At 38.3% G+C, this 15,415-nt stretch overlaps 1 protein-coding gene across 1 annotated transcript in view; it reads right to left on the reverse strand.

Moving 5' to 3' along the window:
- gc (GC vitamin D binding protein) overlaps positions 1-15,415 on the reverse strand; it is a 149,659-nt gene that overhangs the window by 96,224 nt on the left and 38,020 nt on the right. Inside the window, exon 4 of the mRNA XM_039758572.1 lies at positions 6,612-6,823. Coding sequence (XP_039614506.1) covers positions 6,612-6,823 — 212 coding nt within the window. The remainder of the gene's footprint in view (positions 1-6,611; positions 6,824-15,415) is intronic.

Consider the following 15,415-nt stretch of genomic DNA (forward strand, 5'->3'; position numbering starts at 1 on the left):
CAACTTTTCTCTTCAGCATCGTGTGAGCTAGCTTCGCAATAACTTGCAGCATCATAAGGTAGACTTGATTAACGGTAAGTGTTCGGCAAGGCAGCTGAAGCGCTGCATTATGGGATCTGTAGTTTATTGTGTTACCAGTGCTTCATATACCCGGGCTTTAATAACAATAATACAGTATATAAAATGATCTTGCGGGCGGATATAATTACACGCCGGGCGGATGTGGCCCTGCCCTTGAGTTTGACACATATGGACTAAATAGAACTTGAAAAGATATATTTTTCAAATGTGATCGCAATTCAGATAGAGTTGACGCCAAGACTACAGCCTGCATGCCTCAATAAGTCATCCTCCCCTCGCTCTTACTTTTTTACCGTTCATCTAATGAATACACTGAGTATGGCTTTACCAAAACAATCATTGATGGCGAATAAAGTATCCATTATTCGAGTATGTAGATCGGGATATATATATATACATATATATATATACCCGCATATCGCAGAGAAGTAGTGTGTTAAAAAGCTAGAAAAGAAAAGGGAACATTTTAAAAATAATGTAACATGACTGTCAATATACAGTATTTGTTTTGTGAGTGTTACTGAGTGTTGCTGTCATCAAGGATTTGATTATCATTATTTCTTTCAATCAGGTTCGTATTTGTAGGATGTGTTGTGTTCAAGTTACATTCCGTGTTTGTCAATCGTTGTAAAGATGACAGGTTTCATTCATCGATTCGTTTCTTACTGCATCAATAAACAGCTCGTCTTCTTCTTTATCTGAGACCTGACACACTGCATGCACGGGTTTTTTACACTGTCTTCCTTTAGCGGGACATTGACTTTTCCAACGTGTGCTTTGTTTCCGCAGTAGTTGGATTTATGAATATGCTTATATGTATCAGACACTTCATATTTTTTGCTGCCTTTTCAATTGTGTAATTCGGTTTTGTTCAGCTCTTTGGAACTGTTGCTTTTATCTGTGCACTCGTCAGTTCCGTGAGCGCTCGGTGTACATGCATTGAGATTCCCAGCTGTGCTGGTGCCATCTCGTGCTATGTCCATGGCTGTATTTAATGTTACCTTAGTCCTGGCACTTAAAACTTTCTCTCGCAGTTTCGCTGAGTTTGTGTCAAACACCACCCTGACCATCTCATCTTCCTCTCCATAAGCACAGTCCTTCACCCGTGAATATTTACCCGTGGAAGTTTGCTATTGGATTGCCGCTGACGGACGGCCTTATATGGGCAGGCACTAAATTACAAACGCCAGCGCAGCCTGTCTATGAACTTAATTTAAAGTGTAGGTTTACATCGTGCTTTGTTTCCGAAGTAGCAGAACTCATGAATATGGTTGTATATGTCACTCGCTCGCTTCTTATTGTTTCGCTGCCTTCTCAATTATATAATGCATGTTTTCTTCAGCGCTTTTTTGAGGTCTTCCTGGTTTTCTATGTACTGCGTGATTACGTGGGAGGCATGATGATGTCACACGAAACTCCGCCCCCACGGCGTTGAAGCTCATCTCCATTACAGTAAATGGAGAAAAACTGCTTTCAGTTATGACCATTACGCATAGAATTTCGATATAAAACCTGCCCAACTTTTGTAAGGAAGCTGTAAGGAATGAACCTGCCAAATTTCAGCCTTCCACCCACACGGGAAGTTGGAGAATTAGTGATGAGTCAGTCAGTGAGTGAGTGAGTGAGTGAGTGAGTGAGTGAGTGAGGGCTTTGCCTTTTATTAGTATAGATTCTTAGTATCTTTTTTTCTTTATCTTTTTTTTTCTTTCATTCCTGGTCACTTGTCTGCTTGCAATGGCTATCGTGAATGGAGTTTTAACATTTACCGTGGGTGTACTCCCAATTTGCAAATTTCCATTGTGACAGATAGGGGGCGCTGTCGCTCCCTTGAACCCTCGGGCAATACGTCAGACACCAGGTAAAAGTCCAAATATTTGTTTTATTAACAAAATAATGTGCCCAAAGCACCCTATACTCCACAATACTCATATGAATCACAATTATTAAACTATACATAATCCTCCTACTCCCAGGCGCGTTGCCACCCTTCCACCTAGCTCAGCTCGACGTCTGGGATTTCCCATCGTCCTTTTATATTGTCTGACCCGGAAGTGTGTCCAATCCTTCAGTCCATGTGATTTCCTATCACTTCCGGGTCAGATAAAAAGTCCTCTTTTTCATCCCGGAAGTACGTCATTCCTTCTGTCGCCGTGACTAAGACGTACTTCCGGGTTATAGGTGAAATCAAAGTCTCTGGGTCTTCCTGCAGTGGCCCCTATAAGCCCCCATGGTACCCAGCAGGCTGTGATGAAAAACTCCACAGTCCGTGATGCCCTGCTGGAACTCAGGGCACCTATATGTTGCATGCTGGGCTCCACCTGGCGACCTGGGGGTATTGGCCTGGATGAAAGGCCGGCCATATCCCACACCATTGATTCAAGGCTGTATATTATCATACTTTTCTCTCTACAATTCTGTTTCCTGAGCTGTTATATTCTGTCATGGCTTGTAACAAATGATGATCTGCACAAATGTTTGCAGACTGAGACAATTTGATAGAGACAAACCTGACAGCATGGCCTGAAAGCATCTGGTCAGCAATGCACTTAAATCATATTATAATTTTTCTACACAGTACCTGCGTTTCACCTATTACATTCTGCGTTGCTATATTACATAGCTTACTGAGTAAGATTCACACAAAGTGGCAAGAGTACTTTATATTTATTTTATTTTTGTTTATTTTTTATTTATTTTTACTTTTTATTTAAATTAAAAATTAAAAGGAGTGTGCTGCTGAAGAGCAGATATTTCATTGTACTTTATACAAAGAACAATAAATCTGAACTGAACTGCTAATACTACAATGTATTTTGTATAAAAACCTTAGATTTCTGCTGAAGTTCACAGTGCTGTAGTGCCAGTTAACACTCAACATAACAAAATATCTGTGGTATGTTGTGTGCAAGCACAATATAGAAAATGCTGAGTAAATAAATAAAGGTGGATAATGCAAGTCAGCCAAACCACAAGCATCAGAAAACAGTTGTTGAATTTGAAACAACAGGCTATTTGTTTTCTTTTAATTAAATTAAATGTTTCATTTTAGAACACAATTTCATGTGGCAAATTAATAAATACAGTACCATGATTGTGAAGAAATATTTTTTTAATTGAAAAATACAAAACTTATCCTTTATCTACTAGAGTTGTAAGAGTTGATCATGTGTATGTTCTATCTGGCAAGAGCTGGCTGCAAGTGAAATTTAAAAATAATTAGACTTCATACTACCATTTCTATAAGCATTTATGTCCTTTATGTTTTATGATAGCAAAGTTGATGTACTACTAATTATTGCCATGGATAAAGTTTTAGTGCTTTTACTTTGTATAACTGTTAATTATTTTACAATTTTTAAAAATGTTTATGTTGTTTATCAGGAGAGGTACATTGGCACAATGTCACTGCTGCCCCATGGATCCACATTTGGTCAAGTTGGACTAAGGTTTGCATATTCTCTACATTCATGTGATCGTTTTCCTCTGGTTACTCCGGTTTTTCTCTCACATCCAAAAGATGTTCTTGTTAGATTTGTTGGCAGTTGTAAACGGGCCCTGCAGGATTGTGAGTACCCTGTTTTGGATTGGTACCTACCTCACACCCAATGCTTCCAGGAGACCTGGGGCCTCATGTATAAACAGTGCGTACGCACAGAAATGTTGCATGTTCAAATCGTGATGTATAAAATCTACATTTGGCGTAAAGCCACACACTTTTCCATGGTACCTCATACCCTGTCGTACGCAAGTTCTCGGCTCGGTTTTGCAGACTGGCAGTACCCAGCGTCAAAGCAGTGCTACTGTTCCTGTGTGGTTACCCTTTATTTCTTAGAACCACATTTCTGACGCGGCTTTATAAATACACTGAAACTAACCGCATATTGTTTATTAGTGTAATGCATCTGATTGTAGATTACCTGTAACAATATAATGGTCCAGGGAATAGCCATAGTATTCCAAATACCATAACTGCTTTAGCATTGTTACTCTCACTGCACCATCTTCTTCTTCTTCTTTTTCTTCTTTCAGCTGCTCCCTTTAAGGGTTGCCACAGCAGATCATCTTTTTCCATATTACTCTCACTGCACCACTCGGAGTATTTATATCACTGTATCTGAGTGTGGAATCACAGCAGCAGCTGATCGGAAAGAGAATTATCGGTATACAGCATCAAGCACACGCTGCTTCAGCCACGGCAAAACATTTCAAAGTCTTTCCTGTACGGACCTCGCGGTTCAGAAACAGTTTCATCCCAAGAACTATAAACGCACTCAATCAATTGCTCCTTGTAGAACTGTTTGTACTTATAAGTACAATTACCCCACTGTAAACTTGCACTACAATTATAATATTGCACAACCTGTGCCACTTTATAAACCGCATATTTACATATGATGACGATTTATTTTTATGATGAAATGCAGCAAAATATGTTGATTATATTATACAGATAAAAATTTAACTTCATTTAAATAATCTGTATTGTTAATAATTAAACATGTGAGGACACGGTGCCGCAGCACAAGGAAGTTTACGTATTGTTCCTGCCTTGCACTTTATATTTGCTGAGGCTGGCGCGACACTGGAAGGATAGATGGATAGAATAATTAAATATGTACTATGAAGATATTTCAATGTTCCTTAAAAGTTTTGAAGAATCATCGTTGTAAGCTTACAGGTGGCTTAACGTCTATTACAGAGCTGATTGTGTGGCAATTGGGTATTTGGGGAAAGAAAAGTAAGGACAGGAATTGGAGGTTAGTACATTTGAAAGAGACAGTACTGCTACAATAAATTATTTCATCGAAGTTCGCGCATGGCGCAGCAGCATCTTGTGTGAGACATGAACAATCACTGCGTCATTGTAGTCCCATGTTTAATAAGCATGCTTTCATTCCAATCATCATGAAAATAATATCACGTATACATCTCAGTATTTTAATTATTCAGAGAGCTGTAATATCACGAATGTAATGGATTCTGTGTCCTGTCGGAGAAAGAGAAAGAACGGAAGCACGTAGTGATTCACACACATCGAGCACATTGAAGATCAAATACAAAACAAAGCATTTAACATGCTACTTTAGTTACGATGGGATTTGAGAAACTAGTAAATTAAATGATTTTAAGATGAAGTTTATGATGTTCTACTTTAATGACAAAATAAACTACGTAATTAAAGTAGAAATTTCGAGATTAAAGTTGACATTTTGTGCTTTTTTCCCACTGTGTGCCTATTTTTTTTGTCTGTACTCTAATAAGCTCAGACAGTGGGCTACAACTCGCCTTTTCACGGCGAATTTGATATGTGACTTCTTTTTTATTTTGGCACTGTGCGACTTTGTGAACTTGAGCTTTCGCGTTTCACTGACACGCTATGTCACTCGATCAACTTCCTTTTGTTGATTATACCACTGTTTAAATCAACAAATAGTATGTTTTTCCTTTGCCTCCAATTGGTATTTGCTGAAATTCTTATATTTTCCCCTGTGCTTTTCCCATTGTCTTTTCACAGAACACTGATATTAAGGGCTATTTATATTGATTTGCATATTCAAAGAAGTGTAATTCTGGGAGGAATTGGGGTGGGACAGCAGGCGCGTGCACATGCGTTACTTTTCACACTGACCGGGATTTATGGAGCAGAAGAACATGGAAGTTGGAGTACGCACAGATTCCTGCATCTGGATTTTTTTCTACGTAAGCACATTTTGGCTTTTGTGCTTACATCATGTTATAGTGTCAATTCTACGCACGGCGTTATTCATGAGGCCCCTGGAATTGAATTAAGTGGTTTTGAGAATGTTATTTTTATTTATATATTTTTTGTATGAGTAAAGGTGAAAATGATCTGTTAACAAAGTTGAAAAATACACAACTATTCTCAGTTTTTAAAACAACTCAGAAGAGCCTTTATTTTAGCTAAGCCTGTTCTCCCACTCATTCATTTATTCAAACACCTATCAATGTATGAAATAATAATTATATATTTGTCTCTGTCTCTGCTTTATATTGTCATAAATACATCCATCATGTCAAATAGTTTTCTTTGTATTTTTCTTTTTTTTGGGTTGCTATAGCTTAATTCTTTCACCAACTTTGTTCATGTAAGCAATATTCTTATTAGTAAACGGTAGAAGAGGCATCATACAATAGTTTGATCCCAGAGTTACAAATGCTCAGTCAAGATAACATATCATGTCAATTTTTTAGCGATGGAATGGGAATTTTTATGGCACTGTATATCTCTATAGTTTTAATGTGAATACAAGGACAACATATTAATTTACTATCTATTACTGTCGAATGGATGTTTGGATTTACTGGCAGCACAAATCTCAATCAATTTTCTTAATAGAAATTCCTTCGAACCAAATTTTATTGGCTCTATAAATGGTGCATATAAAAATCTATTACTAGTATAGAAGGGCATTTCTATGTGAACAAAAACGGTTTGTGTTTACATTAGAAACCCAAAGCACCTAAAATGACAGTTATAGAGAAAACATTTCAAATGTGACTTTCATTACCTGTTTCCATACGTCTGTGGATCTTTCTGAAACTGCTGACAGATCTCTTCATTTGTTGTTTCCTCCAAGGCAGGAAACTCTTCTAAAGGTAAACGAAGATCAGCTAAGCAGAGCTTTCTCTCCAGTCCTTCACTTTTGCAACATTCTGTAATTCCAGGATGTGTGGGAAATCCAGATGTGTTAGCACATGATTTTTCAGAGATGACTGTAGCCTGTTTATTAGATGATATTATAGAATAAATTGAAAACTGATGATAAACATTAATTTACCTTTAGTGATATGCTAGCAATGAGAGACACTTCAACACAAGCTGCAGCACCTATTTAATACCTTTAGACTCACATCACTAGGAATGTGAGCATTCATTTTATGTTAAACATACACAACACAGCATAGAAAACTTTAGCATATTACATTTGCTGCTATACCTGGGATTAATTTTGTTCAGCACCATCCCCGTGCCAATACCAAATAATTATCTCTGCGGTATTCAAACTAGGCTTATTGGCCTGACCCACCCTTCCTATGCAATGTGAAAAAACAAGATGTTATCCAAGTTATCCAACACCTTTAGCTCATGTGGATATTCCAGGCTGACTCAGGTGTTGCAGTGTCTCACTTCAGTTGAGTTGTGTTACAAGAGATGTCACCATAGATTGTACCAGAGTCTACAAATAGCATTCAGTGTAAGTGAATGGACATATTTTACAAATATTTACAATACAGTATATGATACAGCTGCTCTTTTACACTTTCACCTAGCCATTCCTCTTGGGGGTTTTAGAGGTCAAAGAATCTAGTCGTCACATTTGTTTTTGAATTTAGTGACTTTTTGTTAGAAATGTTAGAATCAAATTGTCTTCTCCCACATCTTGTTTTTGTTATAGGAACTGACATTTTTAAATTGTGCTTATGTAGTTGCCAGGCAGTCATCACTAGACAAAAGCCTGGAGTGTGCAACATGTGACTTCATTACTGTGACAATATAAAAGTCAGCTTTGTACACTTTCTGGTTGACCAATTTTGCACATTCAACCTAAAAAGAAATGATAACTAGTGTATATTTTTGTGTATGCCAAATGTTTCCATTATAAACCTTTTCTGCCCCAGACCTCAATGTAAATCTTTAATTTTGGCTTACATATAGTGCTTTTCTTTGGTTTGACCTTTCATTCTTTCTATACTATGATTTCTGGCTGAGGCCTTGGATTATTAACCTTTCCACTGTATGGATTTGACTTTGGATAGTAACCCTTCATATGATCTTTCTCGGGATTCTAGATGAAATTCCAACTGCTTTCACCTAGTCATGACAGTAAATTGTGAATGTATCTAGGCTTTAAAAGAAGACTAGTGTGTGGGAGAACATTTGGCCCAAGGTGGTAGGTGGTGATATTAAAATTAAGATATAATCCTGCATTTAAAGGTTTTATTTTTAGAACTGTAATGAATATGAACAAAGAGCATTTATGCAGGGAATGCTCCTACATTTCATTGCGCAAGAAAAACAATATGCACAGCTTCTTGGATACTCAGGTGTTTCTACCAGAAAAAATATACAGGAGTAATCCTGGTTCTTGGATCTTTAAATTATGTTTTTATGATATTAAGAAGTTTATATTCAATTAGGCTACCAACTAAACAAACACCTGATCCATTGTTGAAGTCACTGGGATGTATTACAGAAACAGGCAGTGATGAAATAGGACATTTTTAACACTTGTACAGCTAGAGTGTACTACAACTTTCCAGATCCTGCAGATGACTGGCACAAAAGTAGTTAGATTTTTTATTATTACTTTATATTGTAAAGGCCAGTTACACCTATTACAGGCCTGAACCTTTGTATTTCTCCAAACATTCTGTATTGCAAGGGGAACTATTCATGTGATAACAACCCTGGCCCAAGGCACACTGTGTGTTCTACCTCTACTTGTAACAGAAATTAGAAATTGAAAAAAAACTATATCAGTGTCAGAGGGGGACATTTTTTGTACACTGAGTCATTCCATTTCTCTCTTAGGAAAAGAAACATGCAAATATTACATTTAAAGCCCAGCAGATGAACAGGCAATAGGCACCCATTGTTGGCAGTGGGAGTGAGAAGTTAAAAGGCTGTCTGCAGATTGTAGGTATTTGCTGGATTTCAAAGGAGTCACCACTTTGAAGTTTTTGGCTGGTTCAGATTACAAACAATACCAAATTGTGATAACAGAACTGCTCCTTCCTTGGAGGATGTCTGTATTTACCTGACTTGGCAATTAACATGTTTGACAATATTGGTTTCTAAACAGCAGATCTGTACTCATTAATGGTTGGTAACAATACATTTTGTTAAATTGTGTTTGTCATTATTTGTTAAACCCAGGAAATTTAGATGTGCCATTGTTTAACCTGATTGTCCAGAACTGATAATTGCAGGGACTGAAGGAGATTTAATCCCTGGCTGGGAGAAGGCAAAGGGAGAGGGACAGTCCACTGAGAACACAGCCAAGACACTCGGACAGAGCACAGGGGCTCGCAGGCTGACAAGGGTACGTGGCTGGCACGACGTGAGGCACAAGGACGGCAATACTTCTAGGGAGGAAGAGACAGTTCTACAAGGAGACGCCGGTTGTGGGTCCAGCGAGAGAGGGAAGCCGCATGAAAGGACCGAGCAAAGCTGGCAGACAAGAAATAAGGCGTGCCTAGGTCACAGCAATACAAGGAGCCCAGGGTGAAAAAAAAGGAACAACGAAGAGACGCCGACAGGGATTCCACGATTTTGACAAAACTTCTCTTGGGAAACGAGTGTCCGGTGAACAAGAGTGCATCCGTGGACAGTTGAACAATTGAGGGTTGAGGTAACACTGAGAACAACCTGGAATTTGCACCACTAAAGGTTGTATCATCCAATTCCTATTTTAAATGGACTTTTAGAGTGTGGACTGTGTGCTTTCCTTTCTAAAAAAGAAATTTTCTTCATGATACGGTTAGATTTGGTTTATGTTCATTTATCTTTTTAATGTACTTATTAATGTCTGGTGTAATAGAAGGTACTGTTGCTTTTCCTGAAATTACTGCTGTGTCTTTCATTGTGTGTTTACTCACCACCCAATTTAAAGAAATCTGTGTGCTATTATTGTTAAATTTCAGGAGTTCCCAGTCTCTTGATAAAACTGGGTGGCGTAGTCGGATATTTAAATGGTGTCTAAGTTAGATTACCTTTAAGTGTGACCAGACACCTGTCACATCAGTCATGACACACACAAGCTACTGGAGCACTGTCCTGGTAGTAAAAATGGGAAAGGATAATGGCAAAATACCATCACTAACGGCCTCAGTGTTGTTTCCCCTAAAGTTAAGGAGGACTATTCTGATGAACTCTGGTTCCACGAAGCGTAGCTCCATCAGATTACCTCGATTAAAGGATTTATAACAGACCATTGGTCAACTTTGTACTGATAGATTTTCATAGTATTCAGAAACAGTCACAGTGAATTGACAGGTACAAATGACTGAAATGAAGTTTCTTTGCAAGGTGAAAGGGCTTATTCTTTGTATCAAAGTAATGAAGTGAACAACACTGAGCGAATTTGGAGCAGAATCACCGTCTGCTTGGATTAAAAGAAGTCACTTGTAGTGGTCTGGGTATGCAGTGAGGATTCTTCTTGTCATAATCAGCTAGGAGTAAACCCAGAACACTCTGGAGAGATTTTACAGTATATCAAAATGAGAGGTTAAAAATGCAAGTGAAATACTAACCATTTTAAATCCTTACCTGAAGTACTGAAGTTTCTTGTTACTGTTCACTCTGGAAATTGACTGGTTTTATAAGCCTTCTGTCTAAACTTAAAGTAATCTGTTGTATCATTTAAACCAAATTCCAAAAAGTAATTGCACAGTTACCACTGTAAATCAAATCATAATTATTATTGTCCTGATGCTATTAAAAATAATTTAACATAAGACTAATTGTAATCTCTAGTGATCCCCACTAGCCTTGTTATGGAATTAATTTTTGAATTAAAAATTTAAAAAGATGACAAATGCAACATGATGTTGCAGCAGCTAGCACTGCTGCTTCACTGATCCAATGTCTCAGGTTTGAATGCTGCACATGGTCATATTAGTGAAGTTTGTTCATGAAGACTAAGTTTCCTGATCGGGAGCGGAAGCAGAGAGCGGATCAGCGAGCGGAAGCAGAGAGCGGCGGCGTCTCCCACAGGCACGTAGCCCTTCGAAAGCACCCGAGCAAGTTCACCTGAGGTAAAGCCGGCAGCTGACCAGTAGAAATAACCGGCAGTGAGAAATTAAAGTCGATCGCTCAGCGGGTGGTGGAAACTTAAAGCAACGGTGATTCAGCTGAACACGGAAAGCGCCGAAGCACCTATAAAACGCAAAGATGACTTCAACATTTAATGTAAGTTCTATCTGCTCTCTGCCCATCGAGGGCACGTTTATATGTTGTGTGTCCTGCAGTATGTACAGCTCAGGTTTTCCGGCCGACAGTGCAGATAGCTTCACCTACCAAAAATGTTTAGTTAATTTAGAGTTGGTCGGGAAAATGCGCGAATTGGAGGACCGCGTTAGGAATCTGATAGCGATTAGGCAAACTGAAAATTGGATCGACTCAGTTTGTTTAGACAATTCGGCTACATCTGATTCGGCTTCAGTCTCTCCAGGTCCCACTGTAGTCAGTGCGAGGCCGAAATCAGCAGCACCAATTCAGCCACAGGGCGAGTGGGTAACAGTAAGACGGGGGTCTAAGAATCCAAAATTTAGTCCCCCAGCACCCAGGTCACCAATTCGACCCAGAACAGGTTCTCAGCTCTCTGCAGCGTGCCTGTGGAAACTGAGAATAATAAAGTGCTCATAATTGGCGATTCCATAGTGCGGAATGTTAGAATTCCAAACTATGTTAAACCAGCAGTTAATGTTAAGTGCCTTGCAGGGGCCAAGATTTCTGGCATAAAGGCCGATTGGACCGTGTTGCCGACGATGAAGTATCTACCTTATTGCTGCATGTCGGCACTAATGATATTTATTTACAGCAATCTGAGGTATTAAAGCGAACTTCATCTCTATGCACCAAAGCTAAAACAAAATGTCGGAATTTAATTGTATCTGGTCCCTTACCAAGATTGTATAGAGGGATGTGATTTATAGCAGATTGCATTCCTTTCACTGCTGGCTAGAAACCTGGTGTGCAAATAAAAGCATAGCATTTGTGAACAATTGGGATGATTTTTGGGAAAGGCCTGGATTTTTCAGAAGAGATGGTCTTCATCCTAACTGGAGGGATCTTATGTATTATCCCAAAATATGGCAGCAAAACTGCCTGGTTGACTGATTAGAGCACCATCCAGGCCGCAGTCATGTGATCTTAAATCACAGGCTGTTGTTTATCCCACCTGTTATTTTCCTGAAGCTGTTACCCATAATCCCTGTTGTGGGGCATCCAGTAAATTTAGTCTTGAAACAAACCATAAATTAATTGATAACCAAAAATAAGGTGTATAATTAGACCAAGGGATAAAACCAGACACTCCACCAGGGGCATCTGTAATAGAAATTTAATTCAAATTAAAACAAAAATATATCAGCAGTTCAGAAAGAACCATGCAGTTTTAAATGCTGTTTATTGAACATTCGCTCTCTTGGCACTAAAGCTGTTTTGGTAAATGATATATATTAAGTACAAAATCTGATCTGTGTCTTCTTACTGAAACCTGGCTTAGTAAATGTGACACTGTTCCCCTAGCTGAGGCGTCACCAGATGGATACTCGTTCCTTCATAAGTCTAGAGATTCTGGTCGAGGAGGAGGCCTTGGAATAATTCATTGTAACAAAATGCAAATCACTCCTAAAAATTTAGGCAACTTTACATCCTTTGAGGCATTCATTTTAAATATTAAAACAGATTCCAACACAATTATAGTGCTAGTCTACAGACCACCAGGGCCATATTCATTGTTCATGACTGAATTTAGCAACCTTCTGTCTGATTTGGCTATAAATTATGATCACGTAGTACTGATGGGGGATTTTAATGTACACATTGATGTGGAAACTGACACTTTTAGCAAATGTTTTACTTATTTGTTAAATTCAGTAGGATTTTGTCAGATTGTCAAAGGTCCAACTCATAATCATAACCATACATTAGATTTAATTATAACTTACAAAGTTGAAATTCAAAATTTAAATATTACTCCATTAAATGTAGTTATTTCCGATCACTTCTTAATTACGTTTGATTTAGTTCTGCCCATGCCAGCACTCGCAGATTAAAACAAAGACAGTGCGACATCTAGATTGTAATTCTGCTTCAAAATTTATAGATACCTTGAGTAAGTCGAGTGTAATTGTGGAAAACCATTTAGATCAGTTAACATCAAATGTAAACGTGGAAAACAATTTAGATCAGCTAATATCACATTATAATGTGACCTTGAGAGATGCTCTGGACACAGTGGCTCCCCTAAAACAAAAGTGATCAAAGCACATAGAAACTCTCCCTGGTTTAATGAAAATACTCGAGCTCTTAAATTAGAGTGTCGAAAACTGGAGCGCAGATGGAGAACAACAAAGCTACATGTCTTTCAAATTGCATGGACAGAGAGTGTAATAAATATAAAAAGGCCCTCTTTAAAGCTCGCTCAGAATACTATTCTACATTAATAGATAGCAATAATAAAAATCCTAGGGTACTTTTTAGAGCAGTGGCTAAATTAACAAATGGGAATTCAGATCAACAGTGCAAAATACCAACAGATATTAGCAGTACAGACTTTATGAACTTCTTCAATGAGAAAATTAAAAATATAAGATCCCAGATCTCAGCATCACAGTACAAACCAAATACTAGCTTAGCAGACCCTGTCACATTGCATTCAGCACTTTAATAATTTTAATCCTGTAACTCACCAGGAAGTCTTAACTTTAATTACTAAAATGAAGCCCACTACTTGTTCCCTAGATCCAGTGCCAATAAAACTAGTAAAAAGTGCAATGGATGTTCTTGCAGCCCTATTCTAACCATTATCAATAGTTCATTACTGCATGGCACATACCTGATGCACTAAAAGTGTCAGTCATTAAACCTTTACTTAAAAAGTCAGACCTAGACCCACACATACTAAATAACTATAGGCCTATTTCAAATTTACCATTTCTCTCTAAAATACTAGAGAAAGTAGTCGCCAGTCAGCTTCAGTCACACCTTACGCATTACAATTTATTTGAGAAATTCCAGTCTGGCTTTCGACTGGTCATAGTACAGAAACGGCACTAACACGGGTTGTAAATGACATTCTGATATCCTCTGATGAAGGAAATTCCACTGTAATTATGTTGTTGGACTTAAGTGCAGCATTTGACACCATTGACCATTCTATTTTACTGCACAGGCTAGAAAACGATGTTGGGCTTACAGGCCCGTGCTCGCTTGGTTCAGTTCTTATTTATCAAATCGATTCCAGTATGTACAGAAATGTGCAGACAGTACTCCATCATTATACACAGAAGTTCAATATGGTGTCCCGCAGGGCTCAGTACTGGGACCTTTACTGTTTTCACTTTACATGCTTCCACTGGGATCTCTCATTAGGAAACATAATGTTAATTTTCACTGTATGCAGATGACACCCAGTTATACCTTTCATTTAAATCAAATGAAGTTTCTCCGATGTTGTCTTTAATTAGTTGTGTTAGTGAATTAAAGGAATGGATGAATGAGAACTACTTGTCTTTAAATACAGATAAAACAGAGATGTTAATTGTTGGAGGGAATGACGCTGATCACAGCAATATTTTGTCGTCATTTAACTCAGTTGGAATCCCAATTAATTTTACTGAATCAGCCCGCAATCTAGGAGTTATCTTTGACTCTATATTACAAAGTCGTCCAAAACATGTTTTTCCATCTTAAAAATATTAGGAAATTAAGGCGCTTTCTAAATAAACAGGATTGTGAGAAATTAATTCATGCATTTATCTCTAGTAGGATTGACTACTGCAATGCGGTGTTCACTGGCTGTTCAAACTGTTCTCTATACAGCCTCCAGTTAATCCAAAATGCCGCTGCAAGAATTATTACAAGAACAAGAAAATATGAACACATAACCCCAGTTCTTAAATCTTTACACTGGCTCCCAGTTAAGTTTAGGGCAGATTTCAAAATCCTCCTTTTAACATATAAAGCATTAAATGGCCAAGGTCCGCTTACTTGTCTGAACTTATCATGACTTACAAACCTGAGCACATTAAGATCTCAAGATGCCGGTCTGCTTAGGATTCCAAGGATTAATAAAATAACAGTGGGAGGTCGAGCTTTTAGTTACAGGGCCCCTAAACTGTGGAATGGTCTTCCTGCTTCCATAAGAGATGCCCCCTCGGTCTCAGCCTTTAAATCCCGGCTGAAGACTCACTACTTCAGTTTAGCATATCCTGACTAGAGCTGCTGATTAACTGTACATACTGCATCTCTGTTGTTAGTCATTAGCACTATAACATAAGTAACATGATAATTATATTTGAATACTAACCCTCACCTATTCTGTTTCTTTTCTCGGTACCCAAATGTGGCCATTGGTGCCACGGCCCACCTGCCAAGTTGTTTGCCTGCCTATGGTAAAGTCATCCCTGATGGAGGATCACAGGAATCATGGGAAAGAGGGTCCTTTCATCGGAGCAACGTTTCAGCCGTGGCATGGCCAAATGGGGAGGCAGCTAGATGGATGAGGTCTCCAGGACTCTAAAAATATCCAAACCTAATTATGTCATATCATCTACTGTTAAACCGTAATTCTAAAATTTTTAT

Source organism: Polypterus senegalus, chromosome 7 (assembly GCF_016835505.1).
Source record: "Polypterus senegalus isolate Bchr_013 chromosome 7, ASM1683550v1, whole genome shotgun sequence".
Taxonomy (NCBI): domain Eukaryota; kingdom Metazoa; phylum Chordata; class Cladistia; order Polypteriformes; family Polypteridae; genus Polypterus; species Polypterus senegalus.